This window comes from Branchiostoma lanceolatum, chromosome 3 (genome assembly GCF_035083965.1).
Source record: "Branchiostoma lanceolatum isolate klBraLanc5 chromosome 3, klBraLanc5.hap2, whole genome shotgun sequence".
Classification (NCBI taxonomy): Eukaryota; Metazoa; Chordata; class Leptocardii; order Amphioxiformes; family Branchiostomatidae; genus Branchiostoma; species Branchiostoma lanceolatum.
In genome coordinates, this window is record NC_089724.1 from 11,912,935 (window position 1) to 11,939,974 (window position 27,040).

A 27,040-nucleotide genomic window follows, 5' to 3' on the forward strand; every position below is an offset into this window, starting at 1 on the left:
GCTGAAGAATTCCTACCCGGACATCGGTCTGTTCGTGATGGGTGATCTGAACCACCTTGACATCAGCATCCTCTGTCGTGATCATTCTCTGCTACAAGTTGTACAGGTTCCGACTCGTGGCAACGCGATACTTGACCAGGTCCTTACGAACGTCGGCAAATTCTATGGGTCTCCTACTACAGCGCCACCTGTGGGACGGAGTGACCACAACAGCGTTATACTGACTGGTGAACAAAGTCGCTCGAGCAATCGTAGCCGCAAAAAAGTAGCCAGGCCCATGCGGAACTCAGACATCAGGGCCTTCGGGTCCTGGGTTACCACCTACTCGTGGAATGAGGTCGAACATGCAACAGATGCTGAAGCTAAGTGTGCTGCATTCTACACAACACTCAGCAATGCCATCGAAAAGTTCTTCCCAACCAAAGTAGTACGTCTACACCTGAAGGACAAACCATGGGTCACTCCACACCTTAAATCCCTCATCTCCGATCGCCAGAAAGCCTTTGACAAAGGCGATACCAGCACCTGGAAACGTCTCAGGAACAGGATTGCGCGTGAGATTGCTACAGCCAAAAAGAGATTCTACAGGGACAAGATCCAAAATCTTAAGACTGCAGACCCCCGGAAGTGGTTTCAAAACATTAAAGAAATGGCCAACATCCGTAAAGACCCCGCACATATTGAAGTTCCAGGTGTGGACCCCTCTTCCACCAAGGATGTGGCTAACGCAATTAACAAACACTTGGCGTCAGCCTCTCAACAACACCCTCCTTTAAAGCTGGAAGACCTGCCCCCATACCTACCAGCTCCAAGCCCTCCCCCGGAAGTGTCAGTCTGGGAAATGTACCACCGACTACGAACGGTCAAACTGAACAAGTCCGCCGGTGTTGATGGCATTTCTCCTCGACTCATTCGCCTTCGAACTCAGTCAACCTCTAACCAACATATTCAACGCCTCCCTAGCGGAAGGAACTGTACCTGCAGTTTGGAAGAAAGCCGACGTCGTGCCGATTCCAAAGGAGAACCCTCCTCGCCCACAGAAACTCAGACCGATCTCTCTGACCCCAATTTTCGCAAAAGTATGTGAAGGATTCATCACCGACTGGTGCATGAAGGACATTCTACCCATGATTGACACCCGCCAGTATGGATCCCTCAAGGGGAAATCTACGACACATTACCTCACAAGTTTGGTTCACTTCCTAGCAAGCACAACGGACAAACCTGGATACATCAGTACACTCGTGCTGACTGACTTTACCCGTGCTTTTGACTGTGTTCACCACCCTACCGCCATCAACAAGCTTCTCGCCCTCGGGGTGCGTCGATCCATCATCCCTTGGATTTGCTCCTTCCTGACAAGCCGGCAACAACGTGTCAAGTATCATGGAACTCTTTCTGAATGGGAAACACTGTCATGCGGAGTACCACAAGGAACTAAGTTAGGCCCTCTTGTATTCCTGGCCCTCATTAATGACGCTGTTCCGGTTGAAGAAGGGTCGGCGGATGGCTGGAAATACGTTGACGACATGTCGTTGGCCGAACCCAGACCCAGAACTCTTCCTTCTACAATGCAAAGGGACGTTGATGGACTTGTGCGCTGGACTGAATCTAATTACATGCAACTTAATCCAGTGAAATGTAAAGTTATGGTTATATGTTTTATGAGAAACCCACTCCCACCTCCACAGTTGTATGTCGGACCATCAGAGTTGGAATTAGTGCAGTTTGCTAGAGTTCTAGGTGTAATCCTGCAGGCCGATCTCAAGTGGTCCACTCATGTAAACTCGATAGTGAGCAAAGCTAACCGTAGGCTTTATCTGGTACGTGTCCTAAAGAAACATGGACTTGTTAACTATGACTTAACGCTTGTTTTCTGTGGTTTTGTAAGACCATTGTTTAAGTATGCGTGCCCTGTGTGGCATCCTGGTCTCACTACTCTCCAGTCAAACCACATAGAAGCTGTACAAAAAAGGGCGTGCCGAATGATTCTAGGTAAAAACTATGTCAGCTACGACAGAGCATTAGAACAGCTGTCACTCACTTCCCTGTACCTGAGACGCCGTAATCTATGCATGAAATTTGCACTGTCGATCTCTAAATCCCCCACCTTCTCTAGTTGGCTCCCTCCGAAACGGGGAAGCGTTCATGGCAGGGATCTAAGGTCAAAGGACAAATTCACACCGTTCAGCTGCAGAACTTCCAGATTTAAGAACACCACATTACCTTTTACCGTAGAGTTATTGAATGAATTGTAGTTCTTGACTTAAGTGTATATATATAATTTTTTAAATTTGTTGAGTTATGGTAAAACTTGTATGAGCAATTGAATGTTTTATCCCATACCCCAATTCAGCCGGGAAAGGCAGCAACGGTATGTGTATGCAACTGTTTGCAAATAAAACCAGTCATTATTATAACCCCCCTGCCAAGAGTTAATGTATGTCATGGTTTTCTTCGAGCTTCACATGCAACTAATTGAAATCTGGTCACAACGTCTTTCTCGGGAAATGGGTGCCTCATGATGCAGTATCAGTCATTGTCAGTGTGAAGGTATCTATTTCTTCGCAACTTCGAGAAGATAGTCTCGGACTGACTGAATGTGACAAGAAACAAACAAAGGTGAGATCAAAGGTACGTATAAGGATATGTGTGTGGGATACATTATGCACTGTCAGGTTCGGGTGAAAGGCGAACAATACAAGGAAACTAGAGTTCCACGACCCCATACCTTCGCCGACTGATGTTTATACTTTTCGAGTGGCATATCATAAATGTTTTCCATTTGTTATGCAAATAAGCACCTCATTTGCTTGGATTTCGCAGTTGACCATCTTCTTTACCCAAATAACACAAGTTGGTCAAATTAAAGTATGAGAGTCTTATCATATCAGGAAAGAAGAATATGCTAGCAATTCCTCATAAATTATATAATGAGGCCATCATTTCCATGATTTATGTCTGATAATATCCACATTTACTTACCTTCCAAATGCTGCAAGAATGAATCCCCCATCATTTACCACTATGGAATTATAGTGTTTTGTCATCTATTATACACATGATTGATATCTATCGATATTACTCTATTTCTCAGCTACACATGTCACGTGGGATACAGCAGATTTATAAACTTTCCTCATTAAGTATTTTGTCAATCATCACTCAAGCTATCTTGACATACCAAATATCATGGCGCTCCGTCAACCCCTTCTTGAGTTATTCTCTTTCAAAGTTTGAAACGTAATCGGAACCTGCAATTCCAAGAAAGCCGCTTGGAGGCCCAAACCTACATGGCTTACTCTCCTTGCAAGAGCTATCTACCACTAAAAATCATTGCCATATGCATACCATAGCATGTGCAGAACACGAGATATTAAACCCGGAAGTTACGCTGCAGTACCATAGCAAGCCGCTAGGCGGCCAAAAATCTAATCATTTTGAGGTCTCAAGAAGACCTGCCCACATACTAAGTATCCAGACAATCCATGCAGGCATTCTCGAGTTATCGCGTTGACACACAAACACACACACGAACGCTGAAGAAAACAAAAGCTTCTCTGATCTGCGAAGGTAATGATAACAGTATCCATTGTACACGTGTTACCATTGTTATGGAGTTGATATGACACAAACTCGTTTTTGAACCGAAATGATGACCACCATATCGATGGCTAAGGCATGAGACCGTAATTGGTAATCGTGCTGACTGTATAAGGTCACTGTTAGAAAAGTCGGCTGTATTGAACTAGCATCAGGATAAAAGAAAACAGAGAAGATGTAGTTCACAAATTCTTTATCAAATGATGTATGTATTTAGTACAGTCTGACAACTTCCGCATGAAGCGTATGTAAACATCGACATTTCAGAACTACTATGGCTTTTCTTTGAGATCAAACTAGGGGAGAATTCGACATAGAGTCGACAAAAGGCTATTGCAGTGTAAGGGGAACATACATGTAGAGTGCCAAACGGGGAGGCTAGTTATTAGATTGTTTGAGATAGGCTATGTTGACGAAAACATTACACACAATCAAGAAGTGAAAATGTGTCCCCAGTAACATAAGTGCAGAACAGACCACAGAGTCAAATACATTAGTATGGCATTTTCCCCCATCTGAACAGACTCGCTCAGCTGCAGTTTTTAGATACCTAGTGCCATGTCCAAGACATGTGTAGCATTATTCGGTCCTGGAGACCGAGGTCTGTTGAGCTGCCCGCTGCTGTGCACCGACAGGCCAGTGCGGGATGTCCCGGACCTGCGTGCCGACAAGGAGCTAGAGCGGCGCTCCTTATCTTTCAGACGTGGAGCACCCAGGTGTCCGAACAAGATGACGGAGCGCTGTTCAATCTCTTGTTGAACCTTTGGGAAGTCTTCCAATAGTTCCATGAGATCCTAGAATATAAATTAGAAGCCGATGACAGTCAATGAGCCACAATGGTCCACCTAAACTGGGGATTAAAATGTGAACGTCTTTGTCGGAAACCTCCTTGATCGGTCATAATTAATAGACCTCTTTCCAGTTACGGCGGCCATTTTGAATTCCCAGGGGTCAGCTCGGGGTCATGCACCAAAACGAGGCAGTCCCTGACTCAGATCCTACTATAACCCTGGGTAATGCCAGTTATACCATCTCCGGTTGTACATTTCGCCCCTCTAAGATGAAATAATCTAATATATGTGCCTTTCATATGTAGAAAATATTGTTGTGGACATTTTGACTTATTTTTGGCTAAATTTTTATTCGTTTTTCACAGTTTTTGATGGGTAACGTAAGGACAGTCTCTACCATGTATCCTCCTTAATATCTTAACTACATGTAGTAGGATTAATACAAGACCTGGAAAGACTAGCTGCAGACTGGCATTCTTGTGGGTAAAAAATTAGAAGACAATTGGCAGTTGTTACGACAATTTCTAGATACCAAGATCCGGTCTGCACACTAAGCTCTATGGGGTCGACCGGTCCGGTCCAATGCAGAACCCAGTGGGGAAGGCGGGGTAAATCACAGATGCGTCCCCATCACTAGTTGCCAGCATAGTTAGTTTGGTAGAGACTGGGGTCGATCCCTGTCCCACTGGCGATAACATTTACGGGTATAGCGTTTCTTTGCCATGCCGATCTTAGCATTGAGAAATCATCAAAATCACAGGATAGATCTGCTAAATTTCAGCCCACAATTATCTGGACTCAACTTGTGGAAGTGTATGCTACCAAAACTATCATTGGAGCAAACTGACATACAAATATACAAAGAACGCAACCAGTCTGTACCCCACCTTTCCCACTGCACTGAGTTCTGCATTGGACCCCAATCGCCCCATACAGCTTTGTTTGCAGAACGGATCCTGGCATCTAGAAATTGTCGGAACAACTGCCAATTGTCTTCTAATTTTTTACCCACAAGGATGCCAGTCTGCAGCTAGTCTTTCCATGTCTTGCATTAAACCTACTAGTAAAAAGATATTAAGGAGGATATACAAATGTAGACACTGTCCTTAAGTTACTCATCAAAAACTGTGGAAAACGAATAGAAATTTAGCCAAAAATAAGTCAAAATGTCCACAACAATATTTTCTACATATGAAAAGCACATGTATTAGATTATTTCATCTTAGAGGGGCGAAATGTACAACCGAAGATGGTATAACTGGCATTACCCATGGTTATAGTAGGATCTGAGTCAGGGACTGCCTCGTTTTGGTGCATGACCCCGAGCTGACCTCTGGGAATTCAAAATGGCCGCCGTAACTGGAATATCAGTAGTACGATCAATCCGTTCTTACCCTTCTGTTAAGAGCAAAGATGTCCGTGTGCTTCCTCGCTCGAACTGATCTGCGGCGAGGCAAAGTGTAGGCAAGACTCATCTCACCGATGACTTTCCCCTCGCTCATCACGGCCTCCACAACAAACTCGCCGTCGGACTTGGCGTACCCGCTCTCAACCTGAGGTGATAATGGTCAAACTGTGTAACTTCACTTCAATACACTCATTCATTAATAGCGCACAACAAAACAAAAGACAACTGAAAACGTGGATTAGCACAGAAACGCAAAACAACGTAAAAATACAAATCAACACAGCACAGCGCACCTTCTAATGCATCATTACATAATTCGAACATTTTTTTTTCTTTTTTATTCATATTAATCAAGAACCATGTTTAACGAAAGTATGCTATGATATATAGTGCAATGCAAAGCAATACAACACAATGTAATGTATCATACATCATTCAGACAAGATACCACAGCACAGCACAGTAAAATTATATATGATACATCAGTATCTTTGAGGGACAAAACCTGCTAGACACTGGATCTCAGCACAGGCTGAATTGAAAACTGACCTCCCCTCGGAAGATAATGTACATCTCGGCTCCCATATCTCCTCGGTGCAGTACATAGTTTCCAGGTAAGAAGAAAAGTAGCCTCAGCCGGGTAGACAGGCTCTTTAGAAAGGTTTCTTGCAATCCACGGAAAAGCGCGGACTGTCGGTGTAAAGTAGAAAGCAATGCTTTTATTTTCTGTAAAACCGTATTCTTGCAGCTTCCGATATTTGGTATACCCAGCTACCACGACGCTTTCAACATGTGATTCAAACGAGTGCTTATCACATTGTAATAGTTTGGCCAAACTTACTACATCAGCATGATATGTTCATTTCAATTCCTCGAAATCTTGAAGCAAAAACCTTACTCTGTCTAGATACTCCTTCGTCATGCTGTAAGATACGTCTTCCTGGAGACACCTTGGAGCTTCAAGGAACAGTGTTGACACGTCCACACCCCTGAGAAAACGATGGACAATATCAGCTTTCTCAGACTGAGCATTTGCACACATTATACATATCTCGTAACTGACATGGAGAAGAGACCACACAGTTAGGACACACATGACTGTTGAAATTGGACACACCTGTTCCTTAGCCAGATGTAGTCGTAGTAGTTAACCACCTTATGACGGAGGTCCTGGGGAACGTCCTGATCCTTCATGTGTTCCTGTGCGCAAAACAAAGATCCTCGGCGTTTTCAAGCACATCAAAACTCAAGGAGGAAACTAACAAGATGTCGGAGATCTCATGCCTCCTCAATGAAATATTTCTTGTGAATTTTTCGTTAATTCTGTCTATGCATTTTCCTGCACAAGAACTGCTTAACAAACTCTAGACAAATGTTAGTCTATTCAGTGCTTTGGTTTAGACTATTGTAACTCTCTGAAGTATGTGTTATCTTGCAAATCTTTTTTAAAGATTTCTTGCTAATTTAAAGATTTATTGTTACTTAAAAGTATCAATTCCGAATTTTAAACCATTCAGTAACCGAATCCTTACTTCGCCACCTGCCTAGACATTTCTTACCTTTGTAGCCTTCAAGTTTTCTTCAAAGGAGACTTTGAAAGCTTCGGAATTGGACAAGGTTGAAGCGATGTTACCGAGAACAAACCCAAACATCAGCTTGCCAAACACCATCACCACAGCGGAGAATACTGTTGGAATATCGATGGTCAGTGATGTGATATCATAGACTCTTACACAGATTGACCCAGAATTCCCATTCCGGACGAAGAGTCAACATCAAAGCAGATACTAGTAGCTAAATATTTTTAGAAGCAATTATCAATTGAGACTTGATTATTTATTCCTATTATTTAGTTCTGAAAATAATTCCTGTTAGAAAACGGGATAGCATTTAAAAGTTGGGATAACTCTTATTTGATGTTGTTATCCCATCAATTTACTATAAAATCCATTGAAAAAAACTCTTATTAGTGTATTGTTGGGATAGCACCTCCTTATCCCATCGATTCACTATAAGAGAAATCTCTTACTAGTGTATTGTTGGGATAGCACCCCTTATCCCATCGATTCACTATAAGAGAAATCTCTTACTAGTGTATTGTTGGGATAGCACCCCCTTATCCCATCGATTCACTATAAGAGAAATCTCTTACTAGTGTATTGTTGGGATAGCACCCCCTTATCCCATCGATTCACTATAAGAGACATCTAAATAACTCTTACTAGTGTATTGTTGGGATAGCACCCCCTTATCCCATCGATTCACTATAAGAGAAATCTCTTACTAGTGTCTTGTTGGGATAGCACCCCCTTATCCCATCGATTCACTATAAGAGACATCTAAATAACTCTTACTAGTGTATTGTTGGGATAGCACTCCCTTATCCCATCGATTCACTATAAGAGACATCTAAACAACTCTTACTAGTGTATTGTTGGGATAGCACCCCCTTATCCCATCGATTCACTATAAGAGACATCTAAATAGCTCTTACTAGTGTATTGTTGGGATAGCACCCCCTTATCCCATCGATTCACTATAAGAGAAATCTCTTACTAGTGTATTGTTGGGAGAGCACCCCCTTATCCCATCAATTCACTATAAGAGACATCTAAATAACTCTTACTAGTATTGTTGGGATAGCACCCTCTTATCCGTCTTGATTTTTTGGTGGCACATAGCTTGTTATATAATAAAGGAGTGGTGTAGGTTTGGGCCCCCTAGCAGCTTCCTCTGGAACTGCAGGGGAGTTTTATCAACAGATACCAATTATACAAATAACTTCCTTATTTGCTTTGTTTGTTATTAAACCAGTTCCCCCATTCTATATCCCTCAATGGTATGACCCCCACCTGTCGGGCCCAGGAGAAGTGACCCACGTTCGCTATAAATAGCTACTAACAGATGTGCCACAAAAAATTAATATGCACTGTACCAAGGTCACATACCAGGGGGCCCCAAATCGACCTTGAATGTCGGCTTCAACACCCGCCCACATACCAAATATCATTGTAATCCATCAAGAAGCTCTTGATTTACTAGTAAGAGTTATTTAGATGTCTCTTATAGTGAATCGATGGGATAAGGGGGTGCTATTCCAACAATACACTAGTAAGAGTTGTTTAGATGTCTCTTATAGTGAATTGATGGGATAAGGGGGTGCTATCCCAACAATACACTAGTAAGAGTTATTTAGATGTCCTATACATAGTGATGTTTTGCATAATTGGCATTTGTTGATGCTCCACTTTCCATAAACTACATTAGATGTCTCTTATAGTGAATAAATGGGATAGTGGGTGCTATCCCAACAATACACCAGTAAGAGATTTCTCTTATAGTGAATCGATGGGATAAGGGGGTGCTATCCCAACAATACTAGTAAGAGTTATTTAGATGTCTCTTATAGTGAATTGATGGGATAAGGGGGTGCTATCCCAACAATACACTAGTAAGAGTTATTTAGATGTCTCTTATAGTGAATCGATGGGATAAGGGGGTGCTATCCCAACAATACACTAGTAAGAGATTTCTCTTATAGTGAATTGATGGGATAAGGGGGTGCTATCCCAACAATACACTAGTAAGAGTTATTTAGATGTCTCTTATAGTGAATTGATGGGATAAGGGGGTGCTCTCCCAACAATACACTAGTAAGAGTTATTTAGATGTCTCTTATAGTGAATCGATGGGATAAGGGGGTGCTATCCCAACAATACACTAGTAAGAGATTTCTCTTATAGTGAATCGATGGGATAAGGGAGTGCTATCCCAACAATACACTAGTAAGAGTTATTTAGATGTCTCTTATAGTGAATCGATGGGATAAGGGGGTGCTATCCCAACAATACACTAGTAAGAGATTTCTCTTATAGTGAATTGATGGGATAAGGGGGTGCTATCCCAACAATACACTAGTAAGAGTTTTTTAGATGTCTCTTATAGTGAATTGATGGGATAAGGGGGTGCTATCCCAACAATACACTAGTAAGAGTTTCAAAAATTGTCTTTCTAGTGAAATAATGGGATACATTTGTGACAGACGTTATCACGTGTAAAAGTAGTTATCACGGTTTTCGATTGAAATACTTTTTTGGAATAAAAAGAAGGGATAAATAGCTTGAGCTATCAATTGTGTCGTCGTTTCGTCGTGTAGGCAAATGCTTTATTTAAATCACATACTCATCTCTCCTGGAGAGAATGCGTGGATGTCTCCATAGCCAGTTGAGGTCATTGTAGCGACTGTCCAGTATACCGTCGACACGTAGGCTTGTAAGGCCGGGGGTGCGACCACCGGACCTCCTTCCTCATTATGCTCCTCCTCTTCCTCCTCTTCCTCCTCCCCTTCTAGATGGCCTCCTCCTTCCTTACCAGCATCATGCATTTCTGTAAAGGTACAAAGGAACAAATAGAAATGCGTATTTTTCAAAAGACAACAATGTTGATTCTGAGGCGCCAGAGAGCAAAGTGCTGTCGATCCTATGGAGTTGCCCCTTATTGTGCACGTTTCCTTTCAGGTACCATGTGTTATTGTTGAATTTATAAATCTATATCTATTTCTACCCTGTAGTCACTGTACTGTAAAGTACCTAAAGATCATATGCGTTTCTAGTTTGTGATATGAGGTTCATGAACCGTGCGCTCACATGCAATGTATCAGACGGTTTATACCATGCGACTTGGACCGTGTCTATGTGATAAAACTCAGTGGGCGTTTCCCTACAAATCGACATAAATTGACGTAACCACAATGAGCAGAACTTACGCATATCATAGACCCAGGTGTTCTTCTGACACTTGCCGAGGGGGCAAGCGGCAACGTACCAGAAACAGGAAAGCACATGAATGACGAGCAGCACCTCCACACAAGACTGGTACAGCCGAGCCATCAAGGCGCTACAAGATTGACAGGTGAGGGGCCAATCAAAGGGAGTCGTGTTCTATGGTTTAGTAAATAATCTAAGTAACGCCTAAAGCTACAAAAAGTCATGTTGCTATTCCATTTTTAGAAATGGCTTGTCAAGTGATGCGATAATGAGCAGATAATGGGTGATGAAGGTCTTCTCATCCGGTCTATGCTCATTATCATATCTATGTTTATTATCATTATTAGAAGTTGACCAAGAGAAAACATACTTCACCCGGAGGTCTGTACTCAGCTCGGTAAAGTACTGCATCCCACGGATGCCACGCAGAAGATGCCAAAGACGCAGAAGAGAAAGAACCGTTAGTCGCTGATGTGCAGGAGCAGCAAGGGCGAAAATATCCACCGGAAGGGCTGCAATGGCGTCCACCAAAAAGCCGTTTCTATCATAGAAGTAGTGAGTGAAGATCTGGTCGTAATCGTCCGCCATGTTGCCGTGCTCGTCGATGTAACTGATGTGGAACTTCAGCCAGATCTGGAAGCAGAACACGTTTGCCAAGTAACACATTTTGCTACCAACATGATTAATAAGCTTGCCGAGGTATACATGTGACCGATATACATGGTATGTCAAAGCAGTGTAGATACATATTAGGCAGACGACTTTACGAAGGAAATAGGAGTTGAGTTGTTAAGTTCACGCCGTCAACTTACTCACATATCACTTGTGCACCATAGAACACACAGTGCAAAATACGTCACGGGGACACTCAAGCCACTCAAACAGTACTCTAGCTACGTCCATTTTATTCAAGCTATATACACACTTTTCTTGAAATTTGAATTGTCTGCCAGCTCGAGCCCTGGCATCATTTGTCCTTTTAAAGCTGCCACATGTAGCTGCACAATACCCTACAGTTGCACAATGCAATGTCTCAATTACCTCAATGTAGAAGAATGCGTCACACAGATAGTTCAGCATGAGGATCACCCAACTGTGACTTTGGAATCCAGCCTGTAAGGGAATTTCAAAACGTCAGAACCCATACACATCTGCTTCATGAATACCCAGAGCTGGACACTACAACATCGAATAGAGAAATGGATCGATTAACGTTATGTTATGTTTGAGATTATCTTACCTCCCATGACAGCAACCAAAGTGAAACGACCAGCATAAAGGCATTCAGGTGACAGTACAGTCTGGCCCCAATACCCTGACAGTCGATCACGAAACGGTTCCAGCGACGGAGTCTGCCCCAAATGTACACAAATGGGCGCAGGAAGATTGGCTTTGAGGCAGACACTGTCACCTCATATTCCATTGGTTCAATGTCAACGGCGACATCCCCTAAGCAGAGAGACAAGCACCAGATAACAGTCCGTTGGCAGATATGTGGGATTGATACGGTGGGTCCAATTGTAACGTTACATAGAATGCTTTGCCAGACCCGACATGCGGCGGCTTCATAAGTTCATGGAATTGACATGATAACTAAAGAATAATTTAAAGATTTTAAATCAATCGATATCTGTGATAAAGAGAATGTTCACCTGTCTTGTCTGTGGGATAGCCCTGTCCACCACTCTGATAGTCCTTCACATCTTGCTCACTGTAATCCCATGACTCTTCCTTGCCCGTTTCTTTTTTTATCGCCTCCGTGCGGTTTATCATTTGGGTATGGAGCGAAGGGTAATGCCGCAACACGTCGTAGAGATCGGCTCTTGTCAGGATATACAGGTCGCAGTTAGATTTAGCCCTGAAGATGAGCAAAAGATTCTTGATATGTATTATTTGCAAACAGATGGACTGTATTTTCCCTATTTGAGCTGCAAGGGGGACGAAAAAGTCAAACACTGTCATCAACAATCATGACAATCCATTGACGACTTTTAAAAATCATTTTCATGATGAAACAACTTCTTAACTGCAGTTTGAAAGGAAGCTGATGGGGGTAAATTCTTCATCAACAAATGCCTACCAGACATGGCGATATTTTTACAATCAAAACTCGTTTCATTGCCTGGGTGAGAAAGTCATCTGGAAGTAAGTTAGAGTAGTTTTCTTAAAGTTGCCACTATATTGGAATACCTGACAGTGAATTCCCAGGGTTCGTTAAGGGCGACATGCATATGACCGAAGAAACTACCGGGGCCTGCTTTGCACACGGCTCGGCCGGTGATGTCGTCCTCATCCGGAGACACTCTCTCCACCTCTCCGCGATGTACGAAGAACATCTAACATAGATATACGAATATCACACGTAGTTATCAACTAAGCTGTAAAGGTTCAGGTAAGCAGGAACAGGGAGAAGAAGAAAACTATAGTAGATTAGATAAGATCACAGTTTGTACCAATCTTTACCTATGGTAATCGATAGTAATATATCTAAAAACGAAGTAATGGTATCCTAATGTTGGATGTGCGTGGTACATAGGCCTTTTCTTCAACGAGTCTATTCTCACCTCAGTTGGAATGTCGTTCTTCCTGACTATTGGCTCGCCCTCCAGTATGAAGGTCGGTCTGAAGTATAGCGACACCATCTTCTCGAAACCGACGTCCATCCCATGAAAGATCGGAACTTTGTCTGCATATAAAGGCGTCCAAACATGACTAGCACGACCATGTGAGAATAACTTGTCTGTCATGAGAAAGTAGCCCCTTCCCCACTAGTTACTACACTATGATCTGTTCATTTCGGCGAGCTCAATATTAGAAGATGTAGTTTTTGTAAGCCTGCCCCTGGCTCTAATGGATGTCGACACGTGTTTACAACCGTAAAACAAAATGTTATTAACGCGTTTATCAAGTTCCAAAAATACAACAGAAGGGCAGGTAAGGAGCCTGCATGAAAACTTGGTACAAACCGATGACCCTCTGATATAACGTAAATGTCACATCAGCCTCGAGAGCAAATGGTAAATCCTGGAACATCGAGCCGGTCGTGATGCCGCGTGTTCGAACCCACATGTACTCGTAGTGCTGGTCTACGCGTTTCTGGAGATGTTCATCCACACCGTAGCACTAGAAGAATGAACGCTCAGTATCAACTTTCATGGAATAATCATTTGAGCAAGGCGTCAAACATTGACCGGTTGAAAAATTCGAAAGGTTGGATCAAGAAGAAACTAGAAGACGTCATTTATGGTACACACCGTTTCGTTAGAACCCCAACGGAATGCTGAAGTCGTGACAAGTTTACCTTTAAGAAGGCGAAGATAATCCTCAGCCTCTCCTGGTAGCGGGCGCGCTGTGCTGCCGCATTGGCTAAGCTGGCCGCTACGCTAGCGATGACATAGCCATAAAACACAATTCCAATGATCTGCAGAAAAGCCATGACCACCATCTGCCGAAGACAGAGGAAGACAAATTAAATAAATTTATTTTGTGTTAATTTCTTTCAGTAGTGTATCCTGAAAAGAAGCTGGTACTTCTGATAGATTTCCACAGTGCCAAAGTGCGGTTGGCCATCTTTGGTAAATCACACCAACATTATTATAAGGATGTTTTTTGAGAACTTCTTTTCTGGTGGATCGTAAATGATATTGTTGGGGCATAAAAAAGGATGGCGTTGTTACACAGAAATGTGGAAATAGAACTGCCACCAGTATTTTACTCTGTATACTATAGAACCAGCCCCACCATCTACTTGTATACCTTAAACCATTGGTACCAACCTCATAATCCTTGTCTAAGCTGGCATGCAGGTCTCCATACCCCACGTTGAGTGCCGTGGCGCAAGCCCAGTACATACTAAGGGCGTACCTTTTGCCAGACTCCATTTTTGAAAAGTCATGTACGTCTATCAACGACCGAGCGATCCAGTTATTCTCCTTACATGGTGTAGACAGGAAGGGTGGGCAGCCCATCACCCAGACGGCGCACGTGGTCCAGTGTGTGAAGATGAGTGTGTACAGAAGGAACTTTACCTCTCTAGGTACCAGAAAACATTTAGATGTCAGTGGTCATCAGTTGGACTTGCTATATTCTAGATGTACATATTGTCCAGCACAACTAGCAGTGGTTAGTTTGTGGAGACATGTTGGTGTATAGTTATCTTTAAGATATATTATCTTGTTCATTATTTTTCTTTGCCACAAAATAATTCAAGGAAATTCAAAAGCGATAGAGTCTAGACCTGATTAGACCAGTTTCCTTCTCCACGTTGGACTCCAAGTAGTCAAAGGCCAGCAGCAAGTTGTAGGCGATCAGGACACGGTTCAACCTCAAAATGCTTAATAGGGCCATAAAGTCCGTATAGTCCCACTGTGAACGATACATCAGCATATTGTCATGATTCACGACGATTCATCATTTCCAACGAGGGAACGGCAGGGTACAAATTCAAGGTAAACAGGGCTGTACTTGTACGTAAATACTGATACACACTGTATCATTAGATAGAGGTGTAATAAACATGATTCTGTCAACCATTATGTTTGTGTAGAAGGCTGTGTTAGCAAAAATGTTATGCCCTAATGTGCAAGCCTGAGTGCTATCCTAGCTTGTTTACCGGGGCTCCCACGCTTTCCCCTGACCAACTAGTTGTTAGCAACTAATATATAACTGGCTTGTTGGCTAGGAGAGAGTATGGGAGTCCCGATAAACTAACTAGGATGGCACCCAGGCTACTAACACGTACCTCGAAGTCATGAGATTCATTTCAGCAATCAAACAAAGAAATGTCTTGTGAAAATCTGATAATTGACTTGCTACGAGGTGCGTCTCAAGACCACATACGTACGTCAGTGATGAAAGGAATGGCCAGTAGTTCGATAGGAAAGCTGGCGATGATGTCCATAAGAAAGTTGGTCTTGATGTAATGTCTAGCAGTCTCGAGAGGATGCGTGACCATCACGTTGTTGTCATTGTAGAAGGCTGCATGCATATTGATGTACCTGGGCGACGGCAAAATAGAAACTGTCTCTCAAGCTCTCGCCTCTTCTCTTCAACAATAGGTCTTTTTCTTTGAGCTTCTTTCAGCCCGAATGTACGAAACTGAAACAAACTCGGTCTATCCCACGCTGTTTTGCGAAAGGTTATTTCTGTTTTTCTTGTATTGCTCTAGTTTTGAATGTGCAGCAAAAAGTATAATACAGTATTCTTTGACCTTGAATTGCCTCTTGGTAACCCCCCCCCCCTCACACACACGCGCAACCTTGCTGATGACGTCATGCGTGCATAAAGTCACGCTATATATAAGAGGAATGAGTGAGGGCGAGTAGTTTGAATTCTCCAAAATTTGATTTACCAACTCAGATAAACTTTCACGCTTACAAACGCAACATCATTTTCATACACGTTATAGCAGGTTGTCTATCATTCCATGATCATTCAAACCATCCCAGTGCAACATTGACTTACATGTCCACGAAGTTACAAACGTCTATGCCGATGTTAAAGCCAAATAGAGCCCACGACTCGCGCAGAAAGGCGGCATGCATGGTGTAGGTGAAGGTGGAGGCGGCTGCCATCACCTGTCGCAAGGCTATCCATATCCGAAACCACGTACCAGAGGTCATGAAGGTACGTCTGAAAAGAACGTCACATTGTACAAATTGACGATTTCATCGGCGTTCCTCTGCCCAGTGAGCAAGCGTACCAAAGAATAGAAATGGGATATTGTCAAAACGTATTACACTCACTACAAGGGGTAACAGTTAACCAACCAACAATAAATGTGTAGACTGTCAAGCAGGAAAGAAGAACGTGAGGGTTCGTACCTCATTAACACCTTGGACAGGATGCGAGCCGGTTTGCTCGCCCTTTGGAATGGCTCCAAGTATTCTTTGTCTTCCTCTGGTGCACCTGGGTGAACCTTGAACACGCGCGCGGACCTTTTGCGGTTAAGATCGGGGAGGAAGAGCAAATCCAACTGTTTACCGTCGGCCATGGCAGCGATTTGGCTGTAGGCCCTGATTCGTGCCTTCGGTGGGCCTTCTTTCCCCGACTTACTCAGCCGTAGTGCTTCGTGGAAGTCGTCCGTTTTCGTTAGATCGTGAAATTGCCTAGAAAAGATTAAACACTGTTCAACCTGTAGTTCATCATACAGTGGGCAGAATTCCGTGGGCGTCGACGTCTGCAATTGTGAAAATTTACACAAAAAGCGGTTTATGGTATTATTACCAACAATGATATCAAATGCTTACGGAAAAACGTACACATAGCAGGCAAATGTTGGTATTAACTTAAGCAGGAATTCCACTAGACTGCGCCGAATTGCGAAATGTATTTGGAAAGGGGCGCAAGCCAATTGGCACCAATTTTTTGTCTGAACTTGCAAATCCTTCTAAAATATTTAAAAATTAGAAGTTGGCACAAATAAGATGCCCGCACAATGGTGCAAATGAACGCAAAACGGCACAATCACTGCAATCTCTTTTTGATGAATCCTAATCTTTTCACATTGGCTCTTGATTCAGTAAAAACACTGCAATTTCCAATAAAGTTATCTTGTATCTGATTTGCAGCCGAAACTCAGTCATTTTGTTTAGAGTTTGTGGAGGTTGCGTATTTTACCCGTGCGCCGGACGTCAGTGTGACCGCAAGGGAAAATTGGCGAAAATTCGCAATGAGGGCGCAATTTCCAGGTGCAGCTTGGCGCAGTCCATACCCGATTTACGTATACGGGGCCTACGTCTGCCCGCGTAAAAGGTTACGCTTCACCGTGAATCAGAATTGCGTACAACAACCAAAAACAAAAACTGTTACATACTTTTCGACGATTGGATACTTCGATAGCAAATCGTCCAAATCATCCCTGGTCAAGATGATCATCTCCACATATGTCTTGGATCTGATAGTGTCCTGTTGTTGATCACCGAAGAGCAGCGACAGGTGTCCGAAGTATTGACCGGGACCAATAAGAGAGATCGTTTCGGCCAGGTCATCCGTCAGTATCTGTGCATTCAAAGAGACAGCCGTTTTACCAGCAAGGCAACAGACGATAGTTTTAGAGGCTCAGTTTGGGGATTATCACTGTCAATCTTTTTCATTTTGATGTGTAATTCTTACTTCCGATGAAAAGGCGGGAACGATTTACTGCGTTTCGTTTCGTATATTGCGGCAGTGACTAGAGTATTACACAAGCGGAAAAGAAACCTTACAACCCTAGCAAAGCTTCATTATCTTACTGGACTTATACCTCACAGTGCCCCTTCCGAATCATGTGTAGGTCACGGGTGATGTCTCCAGAATACACAATCACGTCACCGGGTGCGTACAGCACAGCGCGTGAGCGAACTGCCAGCTCTCGCAGAAAGTGAGGATCTGTCTGTTGAAACAGCGGGACCTGGGGAAAATGTGCCGTGCCATGCTGTTTTACATGTTGAAATTACATATAACTACAAGCCACCATATCAATTGTAAAAACATTAATACAATCTTTCATTTGAAAAAAAAAAGTTTTGAAAGGGCAGCGAGACCCTTATAAAGTCACAGCTATCGTCATTTAGCTACCGCGAGTGGAGGTTGCCTCGAGATGTCCTTTCCTACCACGTGCAGCTGAGTACATACAAGTGAACCAGGTGTAGACAGGGGTGCAATGTCGTTCTTCCGTCGAGCTGCTTAATACATACTGCTCTAGCTGAAGGCTTATGCTGGAGTTTTCGTCATCTCAGTCAGTAGACGTTATGGTAGACCCAACATTGTACGCGAACCATGGCGTTTGCTTTGATTGGTCATGAGCTGCATAAACCCCGCCGGCTACAAAACCAAAAGGAGGCTTTCATAGTTACGGAAAAGTGCCTCACCTTCTCCAAGACGTCTTTTGCCTCTTCGAATGCGACGTCCTGTTGTAACGCGATCGGCATGTCGTGCATGAGACCCATGGACCCTGCTACACTCTCGCCTCTGGAAATTGAAAACGCCTAGGTCATTCATCCAAGAGAAAGAAAGATGACTACACATACCAATATTATAACAGTCCACACGTAGCCACACGAGTTATGATGTTACACGACAAACATATACATGCAAGTAAACCACAAAGCCGCATGCGCACGGTACCGAAAATATATTAACCTTGTTGACTTGTTGACAAGGGTAAGAAGACAAAGCTTATGGGTTTGATAGTATTGCGTTATTCAATCCCAGAGCATTGCTAGATGCACAGAACGCATGCGTAGGTGTATGTACCTGAGCTTTCGCCACATCAGAACCATATAGTTGACCACGCGACGCCGTAAGTTGGGACATATCCCATGGTCCTTCATGAATTGTCTCACTGCTGTCAGCCTTCCTTGGTATTCAACCCTGTAGCCGAAACAAGGTACCCCTTGGTATCTACATCTGCGTTCATCGTGACATGTGCTGTATTCTATCAGTTCCCAAATTCTTATACTTCTACAAGATACCACATCATAATTGAGTTGTTCTCATTTTAAGCATGCTACGGTACATTTGATAATGCACTCTCCTACATGCCTTCATTTTCTTCACGGTTGCCTTTCATCTACACATAACGTTACATTTTTGGAGCCGAGAATGGCAGTTTGAACAATCGCAGGATGTATAGTAGTAACTTATCTCCATCCTTCCCACCTTGACTATGAGTATGACTTACCTTGCAGCATCCATGTTCGCCAATGTAGCCGCGAGCGTGCTGACGCAGTAGCCACACAGCAGCAGCCCCACGACCATCACCACCATGGACAGGACACGGCCGGTGGTGGTGGATGGCACGATGTCTCCGTATCCTGTGCTTGTCATTGTCGCTGCAGTGAAGTAGAAGCTGACGAAGTAATGATGCATGGTCATTTCCTTGCCTGCAAGGCCCTGATTGTCCACCCAACTGCTTTCCACACACCTACAGGGACACACAAACTGGTGAATCTTTACGTGATATTTGTTTTATTTTCTGTTACACCAAGGAGGTTCCCTGATTACACATAACAAGTTACATTCCAGTATATGATAGGGCTGAAACAACAACGTGTGAAAGGGAGGCCTGAAATCGACAGGGGTTTTGCGGAACTGCCCATTGAGCCATAAATTGACTATGTAATTAGCGCTGATTGTAAAACAGACATCATCAGAATTTATTTAACAGATTACTCGACAAATAGTGCACCGGGTCGGAGCCCATTCTCATTGGCACACTCCATGATGCCTGTACTACTGCGGAGTACTAGTTCACCCTCCCCGTTATCAGCAAGACACTCCACAAACCATTCCTCCGGGTCTGTGTTGAATCCTGGACAGGATTGAGAATACAGCAGGCAGGAACACCAGTGGGTGAACAGGATGATGTAAGTGAATAACTTCAGGGACCTTGTCAGCAAGATGTCCATGTGCAGCGATTCCTCTATCTTGTTGAAGAACTCCGGGATCTGAAGATCGGCAATTAAATATTCGGTAATGAAAGTAACAAATCATTTACTTTAGATACGTAACATAGAATGAAACACTCCAAAGCAATGTTAACATAGGTGGCATGTTGATCAATCAACTTCTATGGATCCAATGACGTTTGAGATAATCGGAAATATTGGCTCTTTGTTAGAGACAGACCGTTCCATCATAGCTACATTGTCAGACACAGCATTTGCAAAGTACATGTACAAAGTTCCCCCTGACCTTATAGACTTTGATCAGTCTGTTTAGCTTGAGACAGGCGACCAGTCCGAGCCGGATTTTGCCACGATGATGTGATGCCAAGGCGAAGAGGTCGAGCGGCAGGATGCTGCACAAGTCAAGCACAAAGCTCCAGCTTCGGACGTAATGCGTCCTGATTGATTCCCAATCTTTCATGATGCCTGTGGAAAATATCAAAATACCCTGTGACATTAAGTATGCACGTGATGACGACGAATCATGCATATCCACCATTGACATGGCTGGTAACCAATCAAGTTTATGGGGGCTACTCAAGACCTATTTGCAGCTAAGGCTGTGACATACGACAAGTTAATTGGTCAAGTTACAAAATCTGGAACTCTCTCCTGCAAGTGTTTCTGGCCCTGCCAATCACACTACCAGACCGATTTTTAAGCCAGCTCTGAGACTTAACGTAGGTAACTGAACGTCGTATACAGATAGTATCCTCACACAAAGAAACACCACCTGGACGCATTTCAGAAAAGGGAAAGCAAATGGCTCATGCAGACCAGAATAAAATAATTTGGGTGTATTTGTCATTACTCAGAAGAGAGGGTATTGTTTAGTGATCTCACCATTCGGTGTGAAGATCCCAGTTCTCAGCCTGATGAACAAATCCAGCAGCAGCGGTACGTCCATCAGGTACGAGACGATGAACCCTGAACTGCCCACGGCCCAGACGACATTGGCGCCTTTCCTGCGAACAAGTTACGAAAATAAATGTATTATCAATACATTGGTAACCGCAATAAGTACTATCGACACCAATTCTAGATCACTAATCTCACAAGTATGGCATTTTTATCATTGTTTAAGAACACAGCGCAGGAACTCTCTCTTAAAACTGTTTGTATGTTTTCTGCGACATTCAAACAGACAATACCACATACCTGGTGACATAGAAGGCAGCGAAGTAACTGTGGCCCAGGCAGACTGCAAAGGTCATGATGATGATGAAGATTTCCCAGCAGCGGCAGAAAAGGGACGTTGGGTCCAGCACGTGAGACGCCACACAGTCAACGACGGCAAGGCACTGCAATCTGAGCCACTATAAGGACAAAGGACAAGATAGCAGGACATGTGACAGCAGTCATAGGGTAGCATTGACACAGCTTGCTCCCCTATATACATTTCGAAAGTCATATTATCTCTATTTCAGGGAAAATGACTGTCGAGGACTAGTGTATTCATCTATTCATTCAATTCATGTATGGATAGCCATTCAATTCAACAAGCTTATTTCCTGTATATTTACACAACAAAAACATAGTAAGGACAGATCACAATGGCATCCGCAAATTCAAAACCTCAATGTCATACCTAGTATTTATGTAACGTGTTAACTCACGGCGCAAGGGGCTCCCTCCTCTACCAGCGGCCCAAAGTTTGCGTTGAGAAGCTCCACTGATCCACTGATCATGACGGACTTCCTGTGCCCACCCCGAGACATGCGTGAAGCTGCGCTGACACGACTTCCCAAACTGAGCCGCGCAGACGCTTTCGATTCCCATGTACTGTCCTCAATTTCCATCCCAGCTGAGGAGCCAAGATAGGGGCTTGCTGCTGGCTCGTCAATACCGACCATGATGGAACCCCGGTGACCGGTCATCGGGTCAAAAGATTGCTTCCTCCGATCGAAGGTGGCCCGTCGCCCGACAGCAGAGGCCCGCCGGTCTGACGCTGGAGATCTTTCAGTTTCCGCTAAAAAAGGTATTGCATAACGCACTTAACAAAATGCATGATATACTAAGAGTTCTCGGTAGGTTAAGGGCTTCAAGAGAATTACGCAATGAACCAAACAACAATTCATGAACACTATCGCCATACCACCACTTGAGTCATCGTTAGATCCTGGGGTCAGATGTCCGAACATGCCATCTGAGCCTCCTGCTAAGTCCACGATCCCAGCTAGGGGTGAGTCGGGTGAGTTGAAGCGATGTTGAGCCATCTCGTGAAGACGTTTCATCACTGAAAGACATAGGCAGAAAACCATCACTTAACCTGCAATAATGCACCGTTATGGCTGAGAATTTGTCCTTTCTGTCATTCCTATCATTCCATATCAATATGCTATCGCTGAGAAGGCTCAGTGCTGACATAATATTTGAAAGAATGAAAACAATACGGCAGGAGAAATGATCCCCTAACGTTAACGTAGGGTAATCGGAAATACATTGTAACGTTACACATCCAACAAAAGGAGAAAAGTTGGTCCTACCCTCTGGATAGTGATTGAGAATGGTGTGCAGGTCTTTTTTCTCCAAGACCATCAGGTCACAGTGAGTGGCGGCGCGAATGGTGGATGTGCGCGGGACGTTGAATATCAAGCTTAGCTGTAAAAGATGGGACCACACGATACGAGTTTGGTAAGGCCCATGCTTCCCAATTCCCCTTTCGTAACAAAATCTAGAAACTATAGCACATGAATCAAGTGCTTAACAAATCAATTCATTCAAAATTCACACCAAAGTTTTAAACTGAGTGAATCCCCATACCCACCTCTCCGAACACTTTTCCATGTCTGAAGGAGGCAATGGGCGTATCGTGCTCCGACATCACCTGGAACAAAGACAAGCATGACAGCTCCATTTCAGGGTACGGGGACAACTCGTTTAATACTAAACCATGATGCAGGACTGACGGAAAAGTGGAAATATAGAATAGAAGCAGGCCCACATCTTGTTACATGTATCAAACGGGGTTATCTATATTCAACAACTCTGCAACGGTTACACTTTCCACAAACTACAGCAATCATATCGGCTTGTGTCATAAACAACACAGGCTACTCTCCGCTTTGGGTCTTATGTACTGTACTGTAGTGTAGGTGACATTTGCAGCCATAGCTGACAAATAACCTACTCTAATAATTATGCTGCTACTTTTAATACGTAAAAGAACCCCACTAGTAAAGACAATGTATCCACATTTAAACCTTATAACTATAAGTTAGGTCATTCGGTGAGTGCAAGACAGGGTCAATGTTATTGACTTTAGCTGCACTGTACAGTTAGCTTCACCTCAATTTCCCCTCTGTGTACAAAACACATCTGGCTTGCTGAATCTCCCCGGACAGCGATCACTTGATTGGGCAGACACAGGGTCGGCTTCAGGACCAGAGTGAGCATGCGTAGGAAGCCCACGTTGTGTTGGGCGAAGAACTGTGTCTGGAGGATGACAAAAGAGAGGTTTCCAATTATGCATTGAAATGATAGCGGGCGCAATCTTTGTCAGATCAACAAAGTGTCGGTGTCTTTCTTGTGTTGTCTTTACATTTCTCTCTCCGGTGGCTTTGATGAACGACAAGAAATAACTGTAACGTAATGATTTTGCCTTTTCTAAGATGCCCTTGTTAGTCTGGAAGGAGATCTCGGCGCGGAATGTGAAGGGAAGAATGTCGAAGACACCCTCGCTCTGCACGCCTCTCTTCCGAATCCAGAAATAGTTGTAGTAGTTCATAATCTGACGCTGCTGTTCCTCAGGGATGTCCTCTTCGATCTAAAATGACCAAAAAAAAGCACAAAAAAAGGTGATTGATATACGGACAGCGCACCACAGGTCTGTGGCTTGGAACAGATGTAACGTTGTCACGTCAAACATGTTTACAAGTGTATCTGAACGTCTCGTCCGAGCTTATAATGTCCGTGCTCTATCTGTGGGCGCCATACGAGTATGGTACACGTATGACAACAACCAGCAATTCATGAATGCATTCATTCAAGTGCCGGTTGTAGACTCGAACTATACAGAAATTTGTGAAAATATTTGCGTAAGTATACCAAATACTGTTTGATGGTTTCGAGTCGATGTGTGAACCGGGCGCGCTGGGAGTCCATATTTGTCAGCATTGAAGTCATGCCGCCGAGAATCAAGCCGAAGAACACCGCTACACCAGCCAGCATAGCTGCGATAGAGTAAGCCTTTTCAGTCAGCGTTTTGGCGTGAACGTCACCGTATCTGCAAGAAAATGGGGAAAAAATCGAGAAAATAATGACATCTGAATCTTATTTCCATTACCCTCAATTGTTTATTCCATTTCCTCTTCTCTAAGTGATTTTTTTCAAACAGTAGTGCAGACTATAGTCTACTTCTCTCATAACTATAGCTTTTTTCTCGGTGTAAAAAGAAATTAAGTGAAGTCTATTACATAAGTCTACTACAGCCTCTGGGGTTGTAGTACTACGCTTCAGCGGGGAGTCTGTGAGACTTATTTGAAGGGAAACAGTTGTTGACTACAATTCTCATGCAAGCGAAAACCACGTTCACCCATGTTAGATCTGACGTACTCGAATCGAACGCGTGTCACTTGAGGTCAGTTCCCAGTAGGTCAGATCAAGTTACTACAGTTTTGTGGCAATCGGAAAACGACTGTTTCAAGCAACAAATGTAAATCAAGCCTTAACAATAAAAATTTCACAATGCATTAAGAAGCTAAATATAATAAGGCGTGGCGCTTGTTGAGCTGAATACATGTCGTGACACTTCTAAAGCGACAACCATACTCGAACTCGTACTCGAACCCATAGAACGCGTGTTCCCTGTGGTGTCACCTGAGGTCAGTTACCACTGTAGGTCAGATCAGGTCACTACAGTTTTGTGGCAATCGATTAATCGGAAAACGACAATTTCAACGGTGCGCACACCAATTCGTCCGTGGTAGCGCGCGAAAAAAAAGTGACGAAAGGGTTTCGAGTGTCGAGTTCACATTTCTCATATTTTGCTGCGAACTGACATTAAATACCAACACGGCTGAAAAGCGTAAGAATCGATGTGTTTTTGGTGAAAATTGATTTCGGGCCCGAGCCTTATTTTCGGATAACCGTCCGCGTTGAAGGTAAACCGCCCCTTTGACCCAGATTGACCTTTAATTTTGTTCGCGTTCTGTTGGCCGTGTTGCCATACATCTACCTCTCGCGACGGGTTATTGTGAAAATCTCAGTGTTAGGATTTTCTTTATAATTGACTTGATTATACCTTAGAGCTTTCTCTTTCTGACACTAACAGTCTTTTTCGTGTCTGGTGATTGGTTTTATTCCACGCAAAAATGCCTAATTTTGCGCCTCATTTTTGACGGGAAAATACCTTTCCCCCTTAAATTTACTAAAATTGGAAAAGTTGAAGAATCTGAAACTCGCGATTGGTTGTTCTTATAGCTAGAGGGATTTCCTTCATTCTCATACACAGTTGTTTTGGCTCAGAAGTATTTGCTGGAAGAGATGGCGTGCAATCTCGAAATGAGACCCAAAATAAAGTGGGGGGGAGTGGGTGCCCGCTCAAACAACAAATGTCAAGCGAGCCTTAGCAAGTAAGCCTTTAGTTAGATCTGCACAAAAATGAATTTAGGCGTGGCGCTACTCTTAAATCTGGTAGTGGCAGTCCATCCTGCCTACCCATGTGTCTTCTGCCTTGCATTGATTAAGTTCTGCCTTGAGTAAAAACTACAACAACACGATACATTTACAAACAGTCAACAGTCGGTTCCTACCCTGTAGAGGTAGACGTTGCCGTAGCCCAATACACGGAAATCACATATTCGTAGCCGGTGCTGTTGTTTGGGAATAGAATGTCGGAACCTGTGGGAAAAAAAAAACAATGTACATATTTTCGTGGTAAACTTAAAGGCACCGACAGGACAATGACTAAACGCAAAAACTCAGTGGCCTAAAGACTAGCTCTTTATCTATGATTATGGTACATACGCTCAGTCGGCTCAGTCCATCCGTCATTGGCACAGACTTCATGGACGCCCCAGTGTTTGCCTGTACATCCCAGTGCGAACCACCCGCATGCCATAACGTGCAGACACAGCCAGGACACCGCCGTGTACTTCAGGGCACGAATGTACACCGTCTTCAACCCGAGCTCCATCTCCAACATGTCTGTTATGAGAGAAACTCGCATGAAGGACGTATCGAAAGCTCCTGCAAGAAGTCTGTTGGATTCTTAGCTTCGTTGCCACAAACCATGAAAAGCTGATAAAATCTACTGTCACATGGTTGTCGTGATATAAAAAGAAACTCACTTACCAAAGAAAGTTTGGACTCTATATATTCTCAGAAGACGATTTAGTTGAAACATTGCCATCGTCCTCCAAAAGGACTGCCCTGGAACTGCAAAGGCAATCAGTTCTATCGGCAAAACGGAAAGAAGGTCGACAGCAAAAGTTCGTCTGATGTACCGCCGTCTGATGAGCTTCAGGTCGGTCACGGGAACGCCGTAGTCAAAGTACACGTAGAAAAATTGCAGTACGATGTCCGTAAGGTACAATGCGTCGAAGATGTACATCAAGATCCACAGCTCAGCGTGGCTGGAGTCGAACGATATTTTGAAAGTGTTGATACAAACCGATGTCACACATGTTATCGCAACAATCGCTTCCCATACCCGGGATGCATTTGTCATAGGGTAAATGTAAGTCCTTAGTAGTTTTCTCTTCTCCTCCGGGCGGTCATTTGGATGAACCGGGGTGGCTTTGGGTGGAGTCGGTAGTTGCCCCCCACCCCGGTCGGCCCGGTCCTGCGCCATTTTCCTTCAACAAAGGAGTTCTACATTTGAACAAACGTTCGAGTGTTCGATCTACTCGAAACCGTGTTCGAGAACCTAACGTTATTCCTTACGCAAACATTCGAGCAATTTGTACATAAATAGAACGTAACTTGTAAACATGTAAGAAAGGGTGTTGTGAGTAGGACATATACAAATGTATTTAGTTGCAATGGCGCGGTATCAAAACGACTGCGACCGTGATTCATGAGGTCATCGATGGATATGTCATT

At 43.5% G+C, this 27,040-nt stretch overlaps 1 protein-coding gene across 1 annotated transcript; it reads right to left on the bottom strand.

Moving 5' to 3' along the window:
• Positions 1 to 3,781: 3,781 nt before the first annotated feature.
• Positions 3,782 to 26,817, bottom strand: LOC136430290 (uncharacterized). Its single transcript, XM_066420771.1, has 40 exons — positions 26,291 to 26,817; positions 25,964 to 26,143; positions 25,750 to 25,837; positions 24,044 to 24,221; positions 23,598 to 23,762; positions 23,285 to 23,431; positions 22,764 to 22,823; positions 22,483 to 22,597; positions 22,092 to 22,232; positions 21,613 to 21,965; positions 21,155 to 21,312; positions 20,840 to 20,961; positions 20,244 to 20,422; positions 19,836 to 19,996; positions 19,231 to 19,473; positions 18,804 to 18,920; positions 18,419 to 18,518; positions 17,812 to 17,958; positions 17,383 to 17,567; positions 16,391 to 16,675; positions 16,032 to 16,199; positions 15,412 to 15,565; positions 14,806 to 14,933; positions 14,345 to 14,600; positions 13,870 to 14,013; positions 13,535 to 13,691; positions 13,133 to 13,254; positions 12,759 to 12,904; positions 12,221 to 12,426; positions 11,809 to 12,017; positions 11,610 to 11,681; positions 10,939 to 11,201; positions 10,568 to 10,698; positions 9,985 to 10,188; positions 7,362 to 7,489; positions 6,920 to 7,002; positions 6,701 to 6,791; positions 6,352 to 6,492; positions 5,789 to 5,947; positions 3,782 to 4,397 (listed from the first exon to the last, which is right to left on the bottom strand). Exons 1-40 carry the CDS (start codon positions 26,787 to 26,789, stop codon positions 4,146 to 4,148), a joined length of 6,837 nt encoding a protein of 2,278 aa, XP_066276868.1. The 5' UTR covers positions 26,790 to 26,817; the 3' UTR covers positions 3,782 to 4,145.
• Positions 26,818 to 27,040: the final 223 nt, after the last annotated feature.

Bases quoted from the DNA above. Each gene is read 5' to 3' on its own strand.
- LOC136430290 (XM_066420771.1), bottom strand. From the start codon at position 26,789: ATGGCGCAGGACCGGGCCGACCGGGGTGGGGGGCAACTACCGACTCCA. The intron at 21,313-21,612 runs GTGAGTTAACAC...TTGTCCTTATAG, and splicing joins AGGAGGGAGCCCCTTGCGCC to TGGCTCAGATTGCAGTGCCT. The intron at 14,014-14,344 runs GTTGGTACCAAT...TGTCTTCGGCAG, and splicing joins GCTTAGACAAGGATTATGAG to ATGGTGGTCATGGCTTTTCT.